This window comes from Drosophila santomea, chromosome 3R (genome assembly GCF_016746245.2).
Source record: "Drosophila santomea strain STO CAGO 1482 chromosome 3R, Prin_Dsan_1.1, whole genome shotgun sequence".
In the NCBI taxonomy this organism is placed as follows: Eukaryota; Metazoa; Arthropoda; class Insecta; order Diptera; family Drosophilidae; genus Drosophila; species Drosophila santomea.
Genome location: NC_053019.2, coordinates 1,509,304 through 1,530,155, shown reverse-complemented (window position 1 = coordinate 1,530,155; position 20,852 = coordinate 1,509,304). Strand labels below are relative to the sequence as shown.

The following is a 20,852-nucleotide window of genomic DNA, read 5'->3' as shown; positions in this document are numbered from 1 at the left end:
TGTAATAAATGAAAAATAGTCCAACATAGACGACACCACTTGTGTCAGCGAAATGGTCTATGCCTTCATGCAATGGCCTAATTGTCAGATTGCCGATGAAACCTAATTCGTTAGGCGATTAGATCATTGTACGTAAATACCTTTACTTCACTGGTGGCAGAAAAAAGAGACCCGCATTCCTGGATTGTGCTAATATCATAAGTGCGAGACGAGGGAAGCCCTAGACGGAGTCACAGCCGAATGCATCTGGACAATCCTACATGTGGGCAGATGGATCGATACTGTGCGAGTATCTGTCCCAATTGATATTAATGATTTGCCGCAAATGCCATTAGGCCGTTCCTACCTTTGCATCAGCGTGAAGTGAGGAAAGAGAGGAATACAGGGAAAACTAGAAACAATCTCCGACTGCATGACGCGAAGCGAAGGCGTTGCTCCAGACAGATACGAGTGTATCTACCCTCGCAGGAAAGCCCCATGACACGGGCGAGAAAATCATAGACCCTTCTGCCCGTTTCCCATTTTCCATTTCCTTGCCGATAACGAAAACGAAAACGAAGCGACGGCCTCGTAACGTGGCATTTGTTTAATGGATTAAAAATAATATGTACGAGGGGAGGGCGGATAAGCAGTTTGGGTGCAGATACAAATCATGTCACGTTTTGTATGCGCTCGAAAAATGGAAAATGTGCCGCGGCGTGTCATAAATTAATTTTTGTAAATTCAGCAGCCTGTCTGATTCGGTTACGGATCGGAATCAGCTTAAGCTGGGCTCGAAACAGGGATTCTGATTAATAATAATAATGCCACACGACTTTGATGGGCAGACAAAGAATTTCCTCGGACGGAAACCATTTCCATTTCGAGGCCTACAAGGGTTGAAAGCCTTTCAACTACGTTTGGCGAGCGGAGAAGCTTTTAAAAATTATGCCAAAATCATGATTAGGCAATTTCCCGATGCGATGCTGGAGTCGGTTTTGTCTCCCAGCAACTAATTAGCCATTCATGAAGTGTGGTCTGTCTGCCTGGGGAATGTTTAAACAGTTGGATGGTTCCCAGAAACGGCGGCAAAAGTTTAATTAGTCCGATGAGCAAATGCGCCTTATGAATATGAAATCCGCACACAAATCTATTCAGCCCCAAATCAGACTCTCTCGCATCCGTATCCTTGAGCCTTCATCGCAACTCAGCTCAGTTCGGCTCGACTGAGTAGATTTCAGTTGCGACTAATGAGCCCGAGCAGAAACAGCACACAAAATGTAGCAGTTATGGGGCGCGACGGGAAAAACTGGCATTAATGACAAAGGCCAGAAAAGTACTCGGCGCATGAGGACGGGCTGCTTAAGAGGTGCCCTGAAAAGATGAAACATAAAACGGGGCCCCTGAAGCCCATAAAAAACACATTGTGCAGGGCCGCACTTGAAAGGGAACTTCTTACCATACCGGCTCGCCTTACACCTTCACTGAGAGAAACTAGCAATGATCAGACAAAACTTTGATATGAAATGTAATTTAATGTGTTGCAGGTAAACGCAAATCCATCTAAGCCAATTCTAATTCTAAAGGCAAAAAGTACATTAATTAAAAACCAATCAGAAAAATTTCAACATTTTGCGGTTATTGACCAATAATGGGCGTGGCAACGTTGTGAAACAAACTTGTGCTGCCGCTACATCTCCGGGAATGGGCGGTTTGTGGGCGTTAGAGTGGGTGTGTCTGTTACATACTCTTCAACGAATCTAGTGTACCCTTTTACTCTACGGGTAACGGGTATAATAAAAACATTTTCTCGATCGGCTACGGTTGGGCAACTACATATCTTAAATAATACATACCCCTTAAAGTGCACTAAAATTTTCCTCAGTGTGGGCTAGTATAGGGCATTTGGAAGGGCTGCCAATATACTGCACCATAAAAATAAAAATTATGCCACTAAACGCAGTCCAAAGGCGACCGCATTGAGTCCAGACGCAGACTTTCAAGTTTGCCCACCCCTCCCGGATTGATTTGACTTTGAGCTGGCTGACAGTTCGGGAATCGACCCGAGGGCAGAACCTCACGTTCGCAGGAATACGGATAAGGGTGGGGAGTGCGTTCGAGTGCCCCTAATGGTATTCAATATTAATACATGCGCATAAAAGCCACTTGCGACCCGCCGCCCGAGAGTCGTCAACATTTCAGACATGCCCCAACTGCGCCTTCAGAATTTAATGTGCTTATAATGCCGCCCGCTGGCTCTTCGTCATAAGCAGTCCTCACTGCCGGGATTACCCCATGCCCGCCCATCCGGATCCCTACCCCAACTCCAATGCGAATCGGATAGGCACACACGTAATAGCGAGCGCAGCACCCTCGACATATTTTTAACAGCAAATGATGTCAATTTCCATGCGCACCAGGGGCAGCAAAATTCCCAGATGGAATCCGATGCGATGGATCGGGAAATGCAGAGTGCGCTTTGTTATTCTATCGAAAATTGAACTTAATTGGTGCGTGAAGTGTGCTCGGAGTGGATTTGACGGCCGAGTTGCGAGGCAACTATTGTAGTAGGGCTGCAAATCCGCTGCGCTCCCGGCCGCTAATCCACCCACCAGCCTTCATTATAATTTGCCAGTCAACAGGCAAATGCGGCCATCACATGGGACAGGCGTCGAGGGTCACGAGGGTGTCTAAGATATAGCACAGGAAGAGTTGTTAATTTGGTATTTGGTATAGAGCTGCTCCTAGATGTTTCAACGCTATAGTCGAGTTCACCGACAATCTGATACCCGTTCCTCAGCTATTGTAAGTGTGAAGGAGAGACTTCAACACTGACAGTTTTTGTAACGATTTAATATAATAAACCACCGACTAATATCAAAGATTGGCATATTTAATATAGACGCTCACAATTCTGAGCAATTGTCACATGGGAAAACAGTAAGCTGAAATCAAAAACACACAACGGCTGGACTTGGAAGTTTCGAAACTTTTGACTTGGCGTGTCCAGACAAAGAGACATTAGAGCGTTTCAACTTGTTCTTGCTGGCAAACGACGTTAAGGACGAATAGCGAAAAAAGGCGGCACGTTGATTTATGACTTATAACTTGTTTACCAACTAGAGTGAGTGAGCTGGAGCTAGGCGAAATTCAAAAATGGCTGACAGATCATTTCTCCCCACGCCCCTCCGAAGTTACCGCATTCTACCATTTTTATAAGCGTGATCAGCAGACAGGCGAGTCCGCAATCAATTACATGGCAGCACTGCGCACATGGGCACGGGATTGTAATTTTGGAGCTGCGTTGGACCGAATGGTGAAATGATAAAAATCTACAGAGAATCTACACTCACCCTAAAGAGGGTCTTGGACTGTGCCATCGCCAGCGAAGCAGCAGCGGCAAGTGCTGCGGCGATGAAGAAATCAGACGAATCGCAGCATAACGAAAGCGTATAGAACATGGAATATCAACCAATACTGACACGGTCGCAGGACTAATCGACAAGAAAGCGCCAGTTGCGGCGGTCAAAACGTAAGGAAAGAGTGCCCTCACCTCGAGACTGTTTGCCACTCATGCGGCATAAAAGGCCATCCACAACGCGTCTGTCGCCGTGCGGGATCGCCAAGGGACAACGTAAGTACGGTTCATTCTACAGGCGCAGGCCAATGGGTTAAGCCACGCAGATCGTCTCCTAAGGAATTCGCATTCATGGTAACTGCCGTTGACAAACCAAATATCCATCATTATCAACGGCCGCACCTGTTCTTTGGAGGTAGATTTAAGGTCCCCTGTGACTATTATGAAGGAAACAACTTTCCACTACATCTGGCCCAACGGAAGGGCAGACCTTAATAGAAGCGATTTGGATTTGAACGACTTCCAGAAGAATCCAATTCCAGTGAAGGGAGTCATCGATGTTTCTATTTGCTACAATCAAAAACATATCGCAAATCTGACACTGCTTACTGTCACAGGTGGCGGCTCAAACTTGATAGGGTGTTGAGTTGAGTATTCGGAATGGGCAACACCAATTGTACTAGTTATCCAAAGGATGGTTTTGTCCGCATTTGCGGGGATTACAAATCAACACTATACAAAGCAATTAAGCCGCATTGCCATCAAATTCCAGCTGTCATTACATTGCTAGCATCAATCGAAGGAGGCTTGATCGATCGACCATGCCCAAGCAAACCAGCAGGTTGTTGTAGACGAGCACTCAGCAAATCTTCAAACGATCATCACACACATGGGGGCATTTAAGGTAAACAGGCTACAATTTGGTATTGCATCAGCAGCAGGAATTTTTCAAAGCTGCATTGAGAAACATACTGCTGGGAATACCTGGCGTATTTTTATTTTTCGATGATATCATGATCTTGGGAAAATCTGAACAGGAGCTTGGTAAAAGACTATATACCAACAGAAGAGTACACAGCAGTTATATATCCAAGAGCGAGGTCATCCATCTTAGAAGCGCTACATTCAGCTCACCCAGGAATTGAGAAAATGAAGGCTCTAGCACGCAAACAATTACAATTACGCACTGCGCACATTGGCACGGGATTGTAATTTTGGTGGCCCAACATCGATGCTATAATCGCGTCATCTGTAAAGAACTTTATAGCATGTCAGGAAAACAGGAATCAGCCACCACAGGCGGCAATATTGGGAATCATTGGGAATCGTCCCTGGTCGCGTTTACACGTGGACTTTGATGGACCCTTTCAGGGTAGAAATTTCTTTTCGGTCGTCGACTCATACTCTAAATGGCTCGAGGTTACAGTAGTCCCCTCAACATCTGCGCACGGCGCAATTAAGGTTCTTCTTCAACTATTTGACACACACGGCTTACCGACGAACTTGTTTCCGATAATGGCACGTCGTTCACATCGGAGGAATTCAAATTGTTCATGGAAAACAACCTGACTAGACCTGAGCTGACTACAAACTGTCAAGCCGAAGAAATGGACCAGAGCACCAAAAACTTTCTAAAGAAGTTTGACCGTAGTGCAGACATCAACCTGAACTCAGCCAGATACTTGTTCTATCAGCATAAAACGCCGCACGCGACCACCAACCATTCACCGTCTGAATTACTGCTGAATCGAGAACTAAAAACCTATTTGGACAAGATTCAACCCACCGAAATAACATATGCACAAATCAGAGACGGTGTTAATGATAAGATTTATATTGCAGGCAGCCCAGTGTGGATCAGAAACTATGCTACAGGTCCCAAGTGGTTTGAAGGATGGGTCGCGAGCCATTTCATACAATGTTCGTTTGCTCGACCATTGCATAATCAAACGCCATTATGACCAACTTCGCAGCCGAAAGACGGCATTACAGTGCAGTGACAAAGCGAACATAATCGAGGACCACGAAGAACCTGACCCTGACCAGCCATATTCTCCAGCTGCTTCGGAGTGTTGTGTTGTGTATGTTCATAGTAGCGCGCCCAAATTAGTAACATCTCTAAGCACACAGCAGTGTCAGTCGAGTAAGCAGCGTAGTATATTACCTTACCATCTTGTAACGATTTGATATAATAAGCCACCGACTAATATTAAAGCTTGGCATATTGAATAATATCAAAACATCAAAACAGTTTCTGAGATCTCGACGTTCATACGGACAGATCGGCTCGCCTATTGATCCTGATTAAGAATATATGTATATACATTATATGGTCCGAAACGCTTCTTTCTGCCTGTTACCAACTGTTAAACAAATCTAGTATACATTTTTCAAAAGTGCAAAAGTGTCAGATTTAGACTTGAGGGCGTTGGAGTGTTCGTACTGATAGAAACTGACAAGAAAAATAATTAAATGAAAAAAAAATTACTAATTGTGGGCGTGGTCGTTTTGGGCGATGCAACATCTTCTACTCTACGAGTAACAGGTATAAAAGAGATTTGATCAAGTTTATCAGAAATTCACGTTCAATAATACATTATAAATTATAGTAGTAAAATCTGAAAATATCCCTTTACCTGTCCCACAACTATGTAGTAAAATGACAGAATGTTTCGCTATTTAATTGCAAGTTTATCTTTATCTTGCGTGGCAAACCGTTAATTTGTTGCCTTCATGATGTACTCCTATACTGGTAATTGCGCTGTACCGGAACCGAAATTGTATGCCAAATAATCCCAACCCCTTCGGTTGTAGGTGAGCAGGGTTGTCTGTGTAATCTCGCCAGGCCCGACAATCAAATTCATTTTTCATGCCCCAGTTTACCACTGGCGGCCAAGCAACCCTCTTGGCCAAAATCCAGAAGGACTGACTTCCAGGGCATCGAAGCTGATTAGCATAAGTTCGTCTATGTCGTCGCTGGCAACGTTGTCGTCTTTTGTCAACGTGTCTGGCATGCCAAGCTGGGAAACTTGCAGCTTTCCACAAAGTAAGGGAAACTCAAACAATCTAGAAAAGGAAAAGGAACGGGAAAAGAAAAGAAAAGAAAAGAAAAGAAAAGAAAAGAAAAGGAACAGAGGCAGGAGCAGGAGCAGTCACGGACCTCGGCTGGGAAACATGTGTCACTGGGGCCTGTCTGCTTATTGCACGACTAATGTCACTCGCAGGCGGCCTCTGGCTGCCAACAAAAGGTGGCCAAGGCAAACTTGCTGGCATAAAGACTGGCATTTCAGGCAAATTCAGGCAAATGCAAGTGCTGGAATTTGTCGGCCTTCCCGGGTGTGCGAAATTATTTCCGAGCCCCTGACGTGGCTGGGTGAGGGACGATCGCCACAGGACGAGCCATTGTTTTCAAGAAGTTTTCAGTCTTGAGCCTGCATGCTTGCAGTGAAAAAATTTCGCTTGCAATTTTAAAAACAGATGACGATCGCTTGTTTAACAGTGCACCTTATTCATTGGGTCTATATGAGCCAACTTATGTTTACATAACGTACACAGCTCAATACAAACAATACATAAAAAAAAGGGTTCCCTTAATTAATAATCCTTCGGTACATATAAAGTATAAGTGTCTTTACGATAACCAATATATTTTTGATGGGAAATATATACGAAATAAATATAATTTAATAGAAAAGAATAAATTTATTATTTACTGTAAATCTTTAATTTATGAACAAGGAATTACGCTTCGGATGACAGTTGTTATTTGATATTTAATATTAATATATTTTATTTTTTTGTGAACAAAATAACAATTTTCGAAGCGACAATAACGCAGAAAACGGGTTTTCCTTTTCATCAAACCCGTTCCTGTTTTCTACTTTTCGTCGTTAGCACAGTGCCATTTTTCCAAGGGCTTTACGGCATTTTTCAAGTGGCGATCTGTCTACGTGGGCAATATTGTTGCCGAGCCTTTGCTTGGCAAAAAATGTCGACATCTGAGGTAGGAATTAATGGGAGGAGGTGGACGAGTGCGTACTAATCATTTTTTAGTGCGGTTCAACTAATTGCGGTCGCAGCACGAAATTCTCGCTTCTCCCTTGTGTTGGGACACGCAGAGCACCAAGTGCACCCTCCCAAAGAAGAGCAGGGACACAGATACTCATACACAGATACGCATACAGAGTCACTCGACAACAATGGTGCGGTTAAGGATGCTGGCGGGAGAGGGGGAAAACAATTTACACCTGAAATCTACATCTGAAATCTACAAGGTATTGCAGGAACTTGGAGAACGTCTTACACATACCGTGTTCTATCGTGGGTCATATATATTACATAAAACTAAGTAGTTGCCAAACTAATAAACAGAAATAACTAGATCTGATTAAAGTCCCAAATGCTTTTTCTGAAAATGGGGATATCATGACGAACTTCATAAAACTGGTTAGAAATTACTAGCATTCTCACAGAGAACCAATTGAGATTCGTTTAACGTAGCCCAAATGGCTTGTCACAAACTCTAAGAGGGTCGTGCATATTTTTTGCAAGCACCGATAAGACAGGGTATACATATGTACATGTACAGAGATCCGAGAATCGCAGCCTGACTCTAAAGACGTGTTAATGAAGCAGACAAGCGGGCCAGAACGAAGTCGTGGTCTTCGTCACCGGCTTGGCATTGGCTTTGGCTTCGGCTTAGGCTTTCGTCGGCGCTGAATGGATTTGTGTATCTTGCAAATCATGTTGACTGAAGAAGAACATCGTGATGGGGTGTGGGGAGCTGGGGATTGGTGCTGGGGATTGGTGCTGGGGATTGGAGACCAAGCTCGGTGCCGCTGAAGTTTACTTTGGCCGGGCAAAATTTGTAAAGTGTTGAGCGCAGAGCACAAACACCCAATCATATTGTGCCATACATATTATAAAAATACCAGGCGACAGAGAGGCGATCGGGGTTGTCTGTTCTACTAAATCAACATCATTAAGTTTTCTGTTTATAAAGAAAACAATCGAGCATCATTGCGCGCTCTTTTTTTATACCCTTTAGTCGTAGAGTACAAAGGTATATTTGATTCGAAAAAATGTAGTTGAAAAGTTGGAGGAATCGTTTCCTACCCCATGAAGTAGGTCTTGCCATATCGAAATGTCCGTCCGTCTGTGACAACCATTACTTTTATAAATGTTTTGAATTTGTTTCCTGCCGAAAAATGTGATAACCCCTGTTGAAAAATGTTTCGTTTTGTTTCTGCACATTTTTATCGAACTTTTACCCATTTCAATCGATATGCCAACAAAAAATTAAAATGGCTCTCTCGCACACCCGTTAGCTAGGTGACGGGTATCTGATAGTCGAGGCAATCAGCAATAGCGATCTTTCTTGTTTATTTTTGCCTTCCCAGGGGTTTTGTCCTCGGTCCTCGGTATTCGGCTTTTGCTGCACCGGAGTATTTACACAAACCAAAGATGCGTTCAGTGTTTTTTTAGGCTGGCTCTATCATGAACAGCGCGAAGACTTCAAAAAGCGATACAACCAAGTGCCTAACACAAATTAGTAGTAGGCAGTCCGGGCACAAAGTGCTGGAAACTGAAGTTTCTTGCATATTTTCCTGGCCTTCTTACAAATTTCTGTAAACTAGTATAATACAAGTACCTCCGCTAAATTCTAATTTGTGTCTAATCGTGGCATTGCAGGTATACAATGATATTTCAATATACTATAAATATTTTATCTAGACTTTATTTTTCTGTGTAACTAACGGCTGACTGGCGCAGACATCCATTATGTGTGTCGAACGAGTGGTGCATCAAAATGCGAGGAAAAATAAACAACAAAGTCACGAAATGGTATATACAATAAATAAAGTGTGTGCGGAGCGCAGCGTCTGCGGACGAACAGCAAAAGTATCTTAAAGATACAAACAAGCACGCATGCCGAACATGCCATCTCCCAGGACGTTGTACATCGCCCAGATACGGAGATTCAAAGGCATTTTCTCAGATGCGCGTATCTGCACTTGCATGCGGCTCGAATTACTAGCAGGCAAATGTTTAAATACTTGAGTGCCGTACACGAGCATATTAACTTTTGCTCAGCGCTCAGTGTTTGAAAGTGTCAACACGAAAATTCACTTAGATCTGTACTTCCTTCCGTCGCCAGACAGTTTTCCCTTTAGCGGCAGATGCAAGCGGACATTAGGAGCTGGTTTCCATCTCGCACTGATTTCTTGGCGCCCCGTTAAAAGCTGTCAGTCAGAAAAGGCTCGGGTTTTGTCAAATTGCAATTGCACTTGTGTTTTCATAAAATAGTGTCTATAAGAAGTGTGAAAGCGAAAGACTCCACTACGAAAGGTCTCCTGTAATGGACACTCTTCTTCTCAAAAAGGAAATATAATATAATTCACCGCGAGCTTTTAAAAAGTTCAATTTAAGGCGAATGCCTTCGTAGCTTCCCACATCACCTTTTATTAGGATGAAATCATCGATTTTCTCGTATTCAAAGATAAATAAAGGCTTATTCGATCGATTTAATCAAACCTGAGTATACGTAAAGTTTAAACACAAATATAAAATCGAAAAACCCGTATTGATTGAGTTTTTTTTATTTATTTAGTTTTATTAAAGCGCCGAATCCGTACATGCAGTACTAGTACCATAACATTGCAATTTAACATATAAATAATATAACCAAACCTCTCACTTATCGCGGGAGGACTAACAACAAAATCTCAAGCATCGAGGGGGTCTTTAAGGCTGTCCAATTGTTTTGGCAAAGCCCTTTCTTTTAAGCCTTCTTAGAGGCCTGGCAGGGAGTAGGCGTCTTGCCAGCATGCTGTGGTGTGTTTTAAGCCTATCACTGTATCTGCTTGTGTGCCTTGAGATCTGCTCTTCTACTGTATGCAGATTCAGGTCCCGATAAAGGGTTGAGCCACGTACGTAGTATGGGCAGTTGGTGATGGCACGCATTGCACGATTTTGCAAGACCTCTATGCGTTTATAGTTGGATTTTGCAGCAATACCCCAGATCTGATGGTCTTATGTGGATTCACCTTTAAGTTCCATCTTTTGCACCATGCAGACAAAGTATTGAGATACTTTTGAGGCCACGTGCTGCCTCAGTGCAAGAACTGGAGTTATACAATAATGCGATATCGTCAGCGTAAGTGGCGAGTAGGGCCTTCCTGGAATCTTCCATATGGTGCATATTTGGGCAAGGCAAATCCGCGGTGAAAATTGAGTGGAGCAGCGGGCCAAGGACGCTGCCCTGCGGAACTCCAGCTCTCATGTAGCAAGGGGTCGAGTAGGTGCTTCTGACCCTGACCATGAACTTCCTATCTTCCAGGTAAGATTTCAGGACGCCATAGTATGCTGCTGGAAGCAGCTTTTTTATTTTGTAGAGTAGGCCGATATGCCAGACTCTGTCAAATGCTTGCTGCATGTCAATGAATACAGCGTTGCAGTATTCCAAGTCATCAAACGCCTGTAGAATGTGCTTAGCCAATCTGTGAACCTGCTCCACAGTGCTGTGTCCCTGTCGAAATCCAAACTGGTGATCTGGGAGGATACGGCGCTCCTTAATAAAGTCACCTAGTCTGTTGGCAATCAGCCTTTCCCATATCTTGGATAGCGAAGACAAGAGACTTATGGGCCGATACGATTCGGGATCCTCTTCAGGTTTACCAGGCTTATGTATCATAAGAATGGATGCCATTTTCCACTGCTTAGGAAAGAACTGCATTGATTGAGTAATGCGACTATCTTTAAAAAAAAGTGGGGAGAAGTACACGTTTAGGCGCAATGAATATACAAGGGAAATTCAAAACATTTGCCGAAATAGCAGACAAGTATGCTATGAAATTAAGTACCTTACATCTCTTGGTTTCGTTCACTGTTATTTTCATAAAATTTATCAACAATAAGGAAGTGTTAAGCGTAGCGGATTTATCCGCTTTCAGCTCAATGGTGAAAATCAGAGGTGCTAGCAACAGCAATTGCAATCTAGAGCTTACAGCAGTGCCTAAGTTTCATGGCCACATCCTGTCGGCTGGCAAATAAATCTGCAAACCAAAATTATCCTGCAAAGCCTGATAGTAATGTCTACAGGAATCGAACGGCGTGTCCCAGTATTCCTTTCCTAATCGGGTAAAGCGGTTTCTTTTGTTTAATGTTATGATAGCAATCTAAATCTGTCTATATACATATACTTGTAATACTATACTAGTCGAGTTGAAATGACTCTTCAAGTAGCGGGTATAAAATGTACTTTTCAAATTATCATAATTATATTAAGTATTTAGCTATTTTGACGAATTGTTTCCTGTAGTAGACTGAAAAGGCAGTTTCGCGCCGAAAATATATTATTTTTATTTAATTATCCATATTATCCCCTACATTTCTAAATCATGTGCTACGTGCACAGCATTTGAATCTGTTTTTTTAATCAGTCAACCAGATTGGCTGGGCTTGTAATCGTGATCAAGGATACGGATGTGATTCCTTCTACTCGCTAAATATATTTAAACGAATATAGTACCTTCTTACTTTACAAATAAGGCGTTTAGTTATACTTTCACTTGTAGCAGATAAATGTTAGTGCCTTTTTGCAAGACGTTTTTTAATCCGAGATACTGATAGATAATCTAAACAGCTTTAAATGGTAATTTTACGGTCAGGATCGTTCAAAATTTATGTAAAATAAATTTCGATGACAATGTCAATTACATTACAGTCATAATTTGTTTTTTGCTTCACGCCATCTATGGTTATCAAAGCAGTTAACCCGAGTCTTTAACCAAAATCAAAACCAAACAGTGTTGTCACGCTCAACCAGTATTATTCCAAGTACAAAAAGTTATAATTATCCAGGCCCGATTCAACGCCATCTATGGCGTATTTCGTTGATGCAGCCCTGATAAATGTTGTATTTGACGCCATCTATCTCACGCCTATTAAAATATAACGCGCGACAGTTTTTGAAAAATGATAGAAACAAAAATGACATTCAGGCATGCTCCGGTAATCGTAAGATTTTTTCGATTTCGATTTGGGCCAAATCGTACGATTTTGTTTTTAGGTGCTCTGGTTTTCGCAAAATTTTTGCTTGAGTAGAATCTTGAGCTGCCACCTTTTTCACAGTTTTAATTCCGATGTTCGCAATTACTTTTTAACCGCACTTTGACCATTTAAGTAATTCAATTATATAGCATTATATAGCATATATAGCATAGCAGAACACGTGTGGCCCTCCTTTTAATTAATTAATGAATTCTTTTATATTTTATAAGTACTTTTATCTTTTGCGACGTACTTCGACCCCTAACCAAATCGTAAATTGTTGTTGCCGACGGCAACATTTTGTTTGTCAAATCTGAGGTGGGGTCAGTACCCAAGTTTCAGAATGATCTTGAATAAACTGGAATATCTGAATCTGCAATGAACTTCAATAGACCACTGAGTAAACTATTTTTTCCCTTAGTAAATAAGATCTGATTTGATATAGATAGAGACTTCACTTTTCATTTCGGCTAGACAAAAGTGACCGTTTTACAAATAGAAAAATACTTACGAATTTGAAAACCGAAGCACCTATTTTTCGATTTCAAATCGAAATTGTAAAATTCTTACAAATTCCGTTACCCGAGCATGCCTGAAAATAATATCTCACCACCTTTCCCATTTTTAGACAAGTTTTAGTCCGCAGCTAGCTGTGGTTGAGTACAGCGCCACCTATGTTTTGAAGAACAGGAGGAATTCGAAAAGCACGGCTATTGGTTTTTTAACTTCTTGCTTCTGACTTCTTGGACAAATGAGTGAAAATTATTGAATTATTTTCCTAATATTGCATCATTAAATTAATTATTTATTAATAATAAGATATAACATTATATAAAAAAGTAATACACGTTTATCACCTTAAAGAGAAAAGGATTCTTAAAAATTAAGTTCGTATTTGTATATGCTTTGTATTTTTATTAGAATTATAGCTTTTTTTCTGGTATTAACTAACGAATTGCGTATTCGTATATGTCTTTGTATACTCTGATCAAAAAATACGAAACTATGACTTATTTTCAATACGACTTCTGGAAGTATTGAAGTATCTCCAATCGATATTTTGTGTGTAAAAAGCATTCTCGCTTTAACAATTCTACATACATGTATTCTAGGCCCTTACTACCCCATACAAATGCGCAGAGTTTACACCATATACAATTTAATAGTTGGTTCATAGCATTGGAGTGTAATTTAGAATTAAATACAAAATTCCTAAGACTAACGAACTACCATCTAGAGGATTAAGGCTTAATCCACGTAAAATTGCTCTACAGGAACGTTTTTCAGGAGCTGGTTGGCGAGCTTGCCAAACTCGCTAGCCAATTTTTTTTGCAATTGAGCCTGCATAGCCTCCAAAACGACTTGAGAGTTTTCCCGTAGAAACAGATTGGTGGCCTCCACTGTGAAATAAGAAGCGAATTTGTAATCTTATATTTTGGCAGGTGGGCAATAAGTGGACACCTACACAGAATTCGGTTGTTGTTGAAGGCACCCGAGATGCTCATTTTCACATCCTTTACATCCAGAACCAAACTAAGTGCATCGATGTGGAGGTAGTTTGCGCCCTTGGAAGCGTGAATGGATGTCTTTCCTGTGAGATCGGCACTCACACCTTCGAAGTCAGCGTGGAAGTCTCCCCCTCCGGAGGCTGGCAGGATCAAAAGGACTCCGGAGCTCGTGTATTTAGCCTCAATCTTTAGCTTGGGCATTACGATTTTCGCCTTGAAGGGCTCACTTCCTTCGCTCAGTTTTAGGGATGTCACCTTAAAGTTGCTCGCCCCGAAGGCCTCCATGTTCTTTAACGTGATCTTATACCCCTGGGGACCCTCTGTTAACTGCAAGGCCAGGGTGTCCATCTTGAAGGGCTCCACAGAGGGCAGCTAAAAAGGGGTAACAAAAAAGTATTATTTCTAATGCTAATGGTAATGGAAATGTTGTAATTTGTGTGTCTTTTTGACTAGTTTGTGCATTTATCATTAATTTTGATTATTATGCAGTACGTGAATTGTGATTCGGTCATTGCTTTCGGTATGATTCACTCTTACTGTCGTAAGCTTTCTATTCTCGTATAAGTTTTTAAGCTTCCCATATAATATTAAAATAAATATATATGCGAATATGAATGTGTCGAATGACCTTCATAGTATATTTTGTGTTCATTGCGCCACTGTGCAGAGAGTAAACACTTCCGTCGGGTTTTCCCGCGATAACACTCATTATGCAAGTGCGAAAGTCACAGTGACTTTCATTCAAGTTGCTCTATGCTCTTATGCAACTTAAAACACGTTTTCAATCATTAGCTCCAGCTCACCTGAATATCAGGAATGCCATTGGCCAAATATGGCTTAAGGTGTTCAATAGCTCCAATGAAGCAGTCCACCAATTTGGGGTCGTTCCTTTGACATTTTTTGATATAGGGTGCTGAAAAAATAAAGAGAACATTTTTTAATTGCCAGCCGGCTGGTGTAATTATTCTGTCTATGGGGTTTAAGTCACCCCTGAATGTTATTTTTTGATATATCCCCAGAAAACTCACAAGTAAATTTCTTACGGATATATGTAGCAATCTTAAAGTTAGTAATCAAGTAAGGAGGGGGTCCGTTTACTACATTTTCAAGTGAAAGATAGAAAACAAATAAAAACATTGAATATTGATTAATTTGTTAATGTTTTACGGTTCAGTCGGAAGACAGCACTCAGAAGTGCCAACAAAACTAAAGATCAACACCATTTGCCGATTTAATTCCTGTAAAGTTCATCGACTTTGCAGACGGGCTCAGCGCAAACGCGATGCCACAGTGGCCTCCAAATACGATTGAGATCTAAATCAAGATCAAGATCTCGACTCGGCTCAGTTTTAATGGCAAGGCTGCCAAGAAGTGCAAGTCTAGAACCTGTTGGGGCAGCAATTCTGTGGCACATGACACACATTCGTGGCCACAGCGGCTATTATCTGTAGCTGGTTTATCATTAACGCTGACTTTATACCTGAGCAGTTTCATTAGCGCCATTCGATGGCAAGGCGAACTGCAGCGGGAGCGATTAAGATTTCAAGTTGAAGGCTGTCCAACAGCCACGACGAGCCGTTAATTAAGTATGGATTTGGTTCACAGTCCGCATTTTGAGTGCTTACATTTGGGTATTCAGCATTTCGAGTGCGATGCGGAAGCAAAGTTTGTTTGAGACTCATCGGCCGAGCTGCCGGGCTGTAGTCCCCCTTTGGTTTTTCTGCGTTTTGTTTCTTGCATTTGCCTAACAAAACCACAAAACAGTGTCGCCTCACACAATTAGCGTTGAGTGCCTTGATTAGTAAGAATGGCGGTAAACTTGACATTTGACATATTCCAAAAGATGTGATTGCATTTCGCAGACACACCACAGCAAGTGTGAAAAGACAACGAAAGTGCTAATTCCGCGTTATTGAATGCGCTGACTGCCAAACCGACAGCTTAGCCCTCTTAGCCATATATTAGGTCGACAAAAATCTTGGAGCTGAGTTCAATACGCTATAACACAAGCAATAAAGTTGGTAGGTAATTAGGTAGGCACATAAATTTAACCAGATAATTTGAGGAAAAAGTATTTTCAAATTTTTGTTACGTTAACCATGGTGATTTTTTCAAGAGACAAGGGTCACCGACTGGTCATAAAGCTAAGGGAAATTATCGAATTACATACATATATAAAAAGCTGAAAACAAACTACTTCGAATAGCGTTTTTCAGTTAACCTTAAAACTTGCATTTTTAAATATTCGCCTTAAATAATTTGTAATTATTTCGAAATATTTACTGCACTTCGTTAGATAAAACTTGGTCATTCATTTTTAAACTAATAATAATAAGTCAAAATTGCCTTTCCATTAAAATGACTATCATGACAGCACTATTAAGTAATATACTACTCGTTGCTAAACGAACTCAAACTATTTTTCTGGAAATCTTTTTCTATCCCTAAGAAATAGAGAATAGAGACAACTTACGGCTCTCAGCCTGCACTATCATCAGCGCTTGGATCACAAATACTAGGCACACCGCTTTATTCATTTCACTCAAGAACAGGCAAGAATATCCGGAATATGAATCTCAATCTGCAACGGATCAACACGCAACGGAGTCGGAAACTAAAGATATCCACTTGCTCGAACGTCCGTCAACGCGAAGCTGAGAACTTCAACTGCGAGCTGCTCGCCGGTCAATAGCCGATTTTAAAGCCCCAAAGCTGCAGATCACAGATCGCAGATCGCAGATCGCAGATCGCAGAAACGAGATGCAAACCAAGCCGATCTCCGATTCCGTCGTCGACGTCGGCAGAGAACTTAGACTCTGCCGATCTGGGTATACCTATATATAGCTGGAATCTGCATGGGTGACTGACTTCTTGACTTCGGTGCAAGATTTTGGTTTGTTTGCCCACTTGTCGAGTGGCAGAAAAGCAATTAGGCAATTCTATTTTCGCAATCCCCCGCCTGCAGAGGGGCAGAGCTCAGAAACGATCGATGAGGCATCGTCTGATAAACTGCACATGAGGTCCACCACACAGGAACCCTGATTGCGGTTAGCGAACGAAATTGATAAGTTCTACTTGCTCGTGAGCAGAACCCATTCGAAATATACTCTTCCAAGTGAACAACTAAATTGCCGCGCAACAAACTTATTTGTCTTTTAGAGACAGCAGCTTGAATTAACGCATTAAGCATAAAACACGTCAAGCGAGCCGCTTCCTTTTATTCCAAAAACCTTGGGATAAATCGAATTCGAGTCTTCTTAAAACCGTAACGAGGCGAGCTGGGCAAGTAGTGATCGTTACTTGTTTTCGTAAAAATGTCTCCGCCTCTAATTATAAATGTGTGTGGCGCGTTAATTGTCCATTCGAGTGAGATAATAGCTGTGTGCTTATACGGTGAGAACAGAAATCAGATAGCCCAGACTTTTGAAATACCCTGTTCCGTGTAATACCCCAATCTTTAATCTATATTAGGGGAATAGTTTGAGAATTCATGTCGCGTAAAAATAATGTAAGACTTAATAATAATGGGCTTATTTCAGCCAGAGTTAGCCGATGGTTGCCAATTTAACTCACAAGCAAAGTGATTGGTCGTTTACGTTTACCTGTCAGCCAACAACCCACTGACTCACAGAAGAACTGATTACCTGGATCTTAAACATGTTTGGAATTAAATGCATAGTTCAAATGGAGAACTACAAATAATTTTACCTGTTATTCATCGGAATACTTTCCTCGCGTTGAATGTGAATTATTAATGAACTATTCAACTAAACGGGTTCCAGCAACAACTGAGTTCTACTGAGTTCTTGATGTACCACTCTGGGTGGGGTTCTGTAACTGCCAATCAAAATTTAACCAGGAAGAGCTACCAACTTGGATCAATTAACAAGCTTACTCATCAGTACAACTTTGGTGTAGGGTGTGTGATTTCCAAACACAAACTCACAAATCCACATTTTTTTCTCTGTGTGCCAGTTACTTAGTTTTGCGGAGAACTATGGCACCATACTTTGCACTGTGATCGGAACATACTGAACTCTTAAACTGTTTACAATAGCCCTGAACACAAACAAAGAGAGTAATGGAGAAGCGGAAGTATGAGCGAACTCGATGGGAAGTCTTATTTGTCATACAAAGGCTTCTGCGCCGATTCTAAAGCCCGTTGTCACGTCTATGTAGCCCTGAATGCGGGTGGATGTGGTTATAAATACAACTCAATGTGTAAATGTGTCTTCACAAAAGACGGCGGAGAGTAATGACAATGCTTAGTGAAATGCGAAAAGGAGGAAGTCTCATTTTTCTTTTTTGTATTTTGGTATTGTTTCTCTCCACGATTCCCACGTCACTAATTATTTCGCTTGCTTATACGTTTGCCGTAATTATCCAAGTGACTTAACCTACCTATGTACATATATGGCAAAGTGCAAGAGTGAGCACAGAAGGTGTCACCAAAATCTATGGCAAAATATACAATCAAGATCATCTTTAAAAAAATCTATACTCTTTTCGGGAATTTAAGTCGACGCAATCCATTAGCAAACCAGTTATCCCAGACACTTTCAGACTCGACTCAAAACCGCTTTCAATTCGCACTTGATTAAATGCGCCTGGGCTTCATCTTCCTTGTGGCCCAGAAACGTGTCATTCAACCGACCAGAGCAGAAGGACGACTCTTGCGACGGTATTCACAGTCCAGTGATTTCAGCTTGACGTTGACCCAGTCACCACTCCACCTTGACCTTGAGGGCGAGTCTCCACACGCAAACCAGTGGAGCTGGGCAAAGTGGTGGGGTCCGCTGTTCTGGATCTACTCTGCTTTCTTGAGCACTTTTGGCCATTTTTATAAACTGATTAGCTATTATATTTTTATGTTTTACTAAAACTGCAGCAGAAATGCGCAATGTTGTTGACAATTTTAGTAACAAGATTCGTATGACACATTCTATCACTTTGCGCTAATATAAATGCTATTTTACCTTTTAAATAAATAAGGAACGAGACCAGTTTTGTTTTAACGGTGAGGCGTCTATATTGGACAGTAATCTAGGATATTATTGTCTTGGTATTCAGTTAAAATTACAAAAACTTTAAAATATAAAATTTAAGCGGCCTAACTTGTCAATATACAAACCACCTAGTGTAAAATGTTAAGTGAAAGACCAATTCATATTCTTTCTTTCAAACAACTCATTTCGCACAGCATACTTTCAGGCGCCATACTCACAGTGAAGGCAAACGAAGTTGGTATATTACCACCACTGCACACTTTCACGAACATTTCTGTGTTTGACTCACATGCCTGATTATAATATCTACATTCGTAGTATTTGCTTACCGATGGCTTACCTATGTATTTACATTTAGCTATACAAATTATAACTATATTATGTTTTAGTTAATAAGAAAGTTAAAGTGCATTTAAGTCTTAACACGTCCTATTAAGACAACGTTTTATAAGTATTTTTTCTGCGTTTCATTTTCTTTGATCAAAAATAAATGTATTTAAAATTTTTTTAATATTTTACGAAAATCGTATGTTTGCCTTTGAAGGTTAAAGAAATAAAATACATTTTAAAATTAGTGTGCCAACGTAATGAATGTCAATGTTACGGCGCTGATGTTTGGCAATAAACGTTTAAATTATAATATTATTATAATAAATTATGTATATTATATATTATTATTATTATACATTACAAAAACAATACAACTGTATCGTGTCAACTACTCTTCGAGTAAAAAATTACCAACATGTAAGTTAGTAGAACGCACATTTTAGAAAGAGATTTTTTATAAAACGTTCAGCACATAAAATTAAAATCGTAATACATTTTTGAACTTAAAAATATAATTGATACTAAAAATATATAAATCGATATGAAAAAACCAAGATTATTTCGTACTATTAAACTTATTATTTTTTCTCCGCAACTTGGATCACGCGCCCTCACGCATCACGAGAAACTTCCACCTCCAGTTTACAATTTAAATGCGAAACAGACAATGGTCAGTAATCGGAATTGTCCCCAACAGTCCATTAAGATCCCCGAAAGGTTTTGAAAGACAATTGCATTTTGTTTTGACGCATGTCTCTTTTCCATCAATACCTCGACGCGCTGAGCAAAGACACGTTTCTGCATTTTTAGGGTTAACACACTCTCTGACTGGCTCAGTGCAAGTTTTGTTATCTGCAGGCTGAATGGATGGATGATGAGTGCCCATTACCGCCTTTCCACTCGACTCTTGGAAAGCTCGTGGTTCTAATCGCACGGCTTGGCCTTTTCGCCACAAGTGGAACTGCGGCCCACAAAGGGATGGAAGTCAGCAATACTGGGCTAATCCCGGCTTGGAGAATCGCTAATGATGGCAAGTCGCTCCTTTGATTCATGACAGCCTCATTACCAGGCTGCAATCGCGTCTGTGGGAGGTTGGGCTCCGAGTCAGAGACCCCTTACACTTAACCTTCGGGCCTCCGGCAAAATTCCTACCCGCAAATGTACACAGAGAAAAATGTTGTTGATCCGGAGGTAGTTTAAGTAATGGAGTATGGTATGAGCAGTGTTACCCCATTTCATTACATATTCTTCCCATTTGAAAAAATGCCAACACATCATTCTGCAACTTTGCAAGTGGTCAGTTTCAGTGATCCAGAATATTGAAGTAGACCTTATCTTTAGATACCTTACATTTGGGATATTATCTTGCAGTCTTAAGTCCAGACTCCGATGGCTTATAATTATTTTATATGAGACTTAATGTCCAAGTTCCTAAGATTTTGTAGCGTACATCGAAGATAACGCCGGCTGACTGGCGGCACCCGTCAATTTTTGGGATGTGGCAAGAAGGCCTTTTGTTCGGTTCCCCTTCGCCAGCTCTTTCGCTGCATTTTCGCCTTTCGGCGCTTTCGAGCTTCTTGCTGGTTAAAATGGCTTGGACCAACTCAGGCCGAGCTCATT

At 41.1% G+C, this 20,852-nt stretch overlaps 1 protein-coding gene across 1 annotated transcript; it reads right to left on the bottom strand.

The window, feature by feature from the left end:
- Positions 1-13,530: 13,530 nt before the first annotated feature.
- On the bottom strand, positions 13,531-16,582 carry LOC120453540. The gene is made up of 4 exons (XM_039638290.2): positions 16,370-16,582; positions 14,700-14,809; positions 13,854-14,268; positions 13,531-13,788 (listed from the first exon to the last, which is right to left on the bottom strand). Exons 1-4 carry the CDS (start codon positions 16,431-16,433, stop codon positions 13,637-13,639), a joined length of 741 nt encoding a protein of 246 aa, XP_039494224.1. The 5' UTR covers positions 16,434-16,582; the 3' UTR covers positions 13,531-13,636.
- Positions 16,583-20,852: the final 4,270 nt, after the last annotated feature.

What these genes read in the sequence shown, in the direction of transcription:
- LOC120453540 (XM_039638290.2), bottom strand. Translation starts at nt 16,433, where the DNA reads ATGAATAAAGCGGTGTGCCTAGTATTTGTGATCCAAGCGCTGATGATA. An exon ending in GATAGTGCAGGCTGAGAGCC is followed by an intron (nt 14,810 to 16,369) that starts GTAAGTTGTCTC and finishes TTATTTTTTCAG; the next exon opens with CACCCTATATCAAAAAATGT. An exon ending in CAACAACAACCGAATTCTGT is followed by an intron (nt 13,789 to 13,853) that starts GTAGGTGTCCAC and finishes CTTATTTCACAG; the next exon opens with TGGAGGCCACCAATCTGTTT.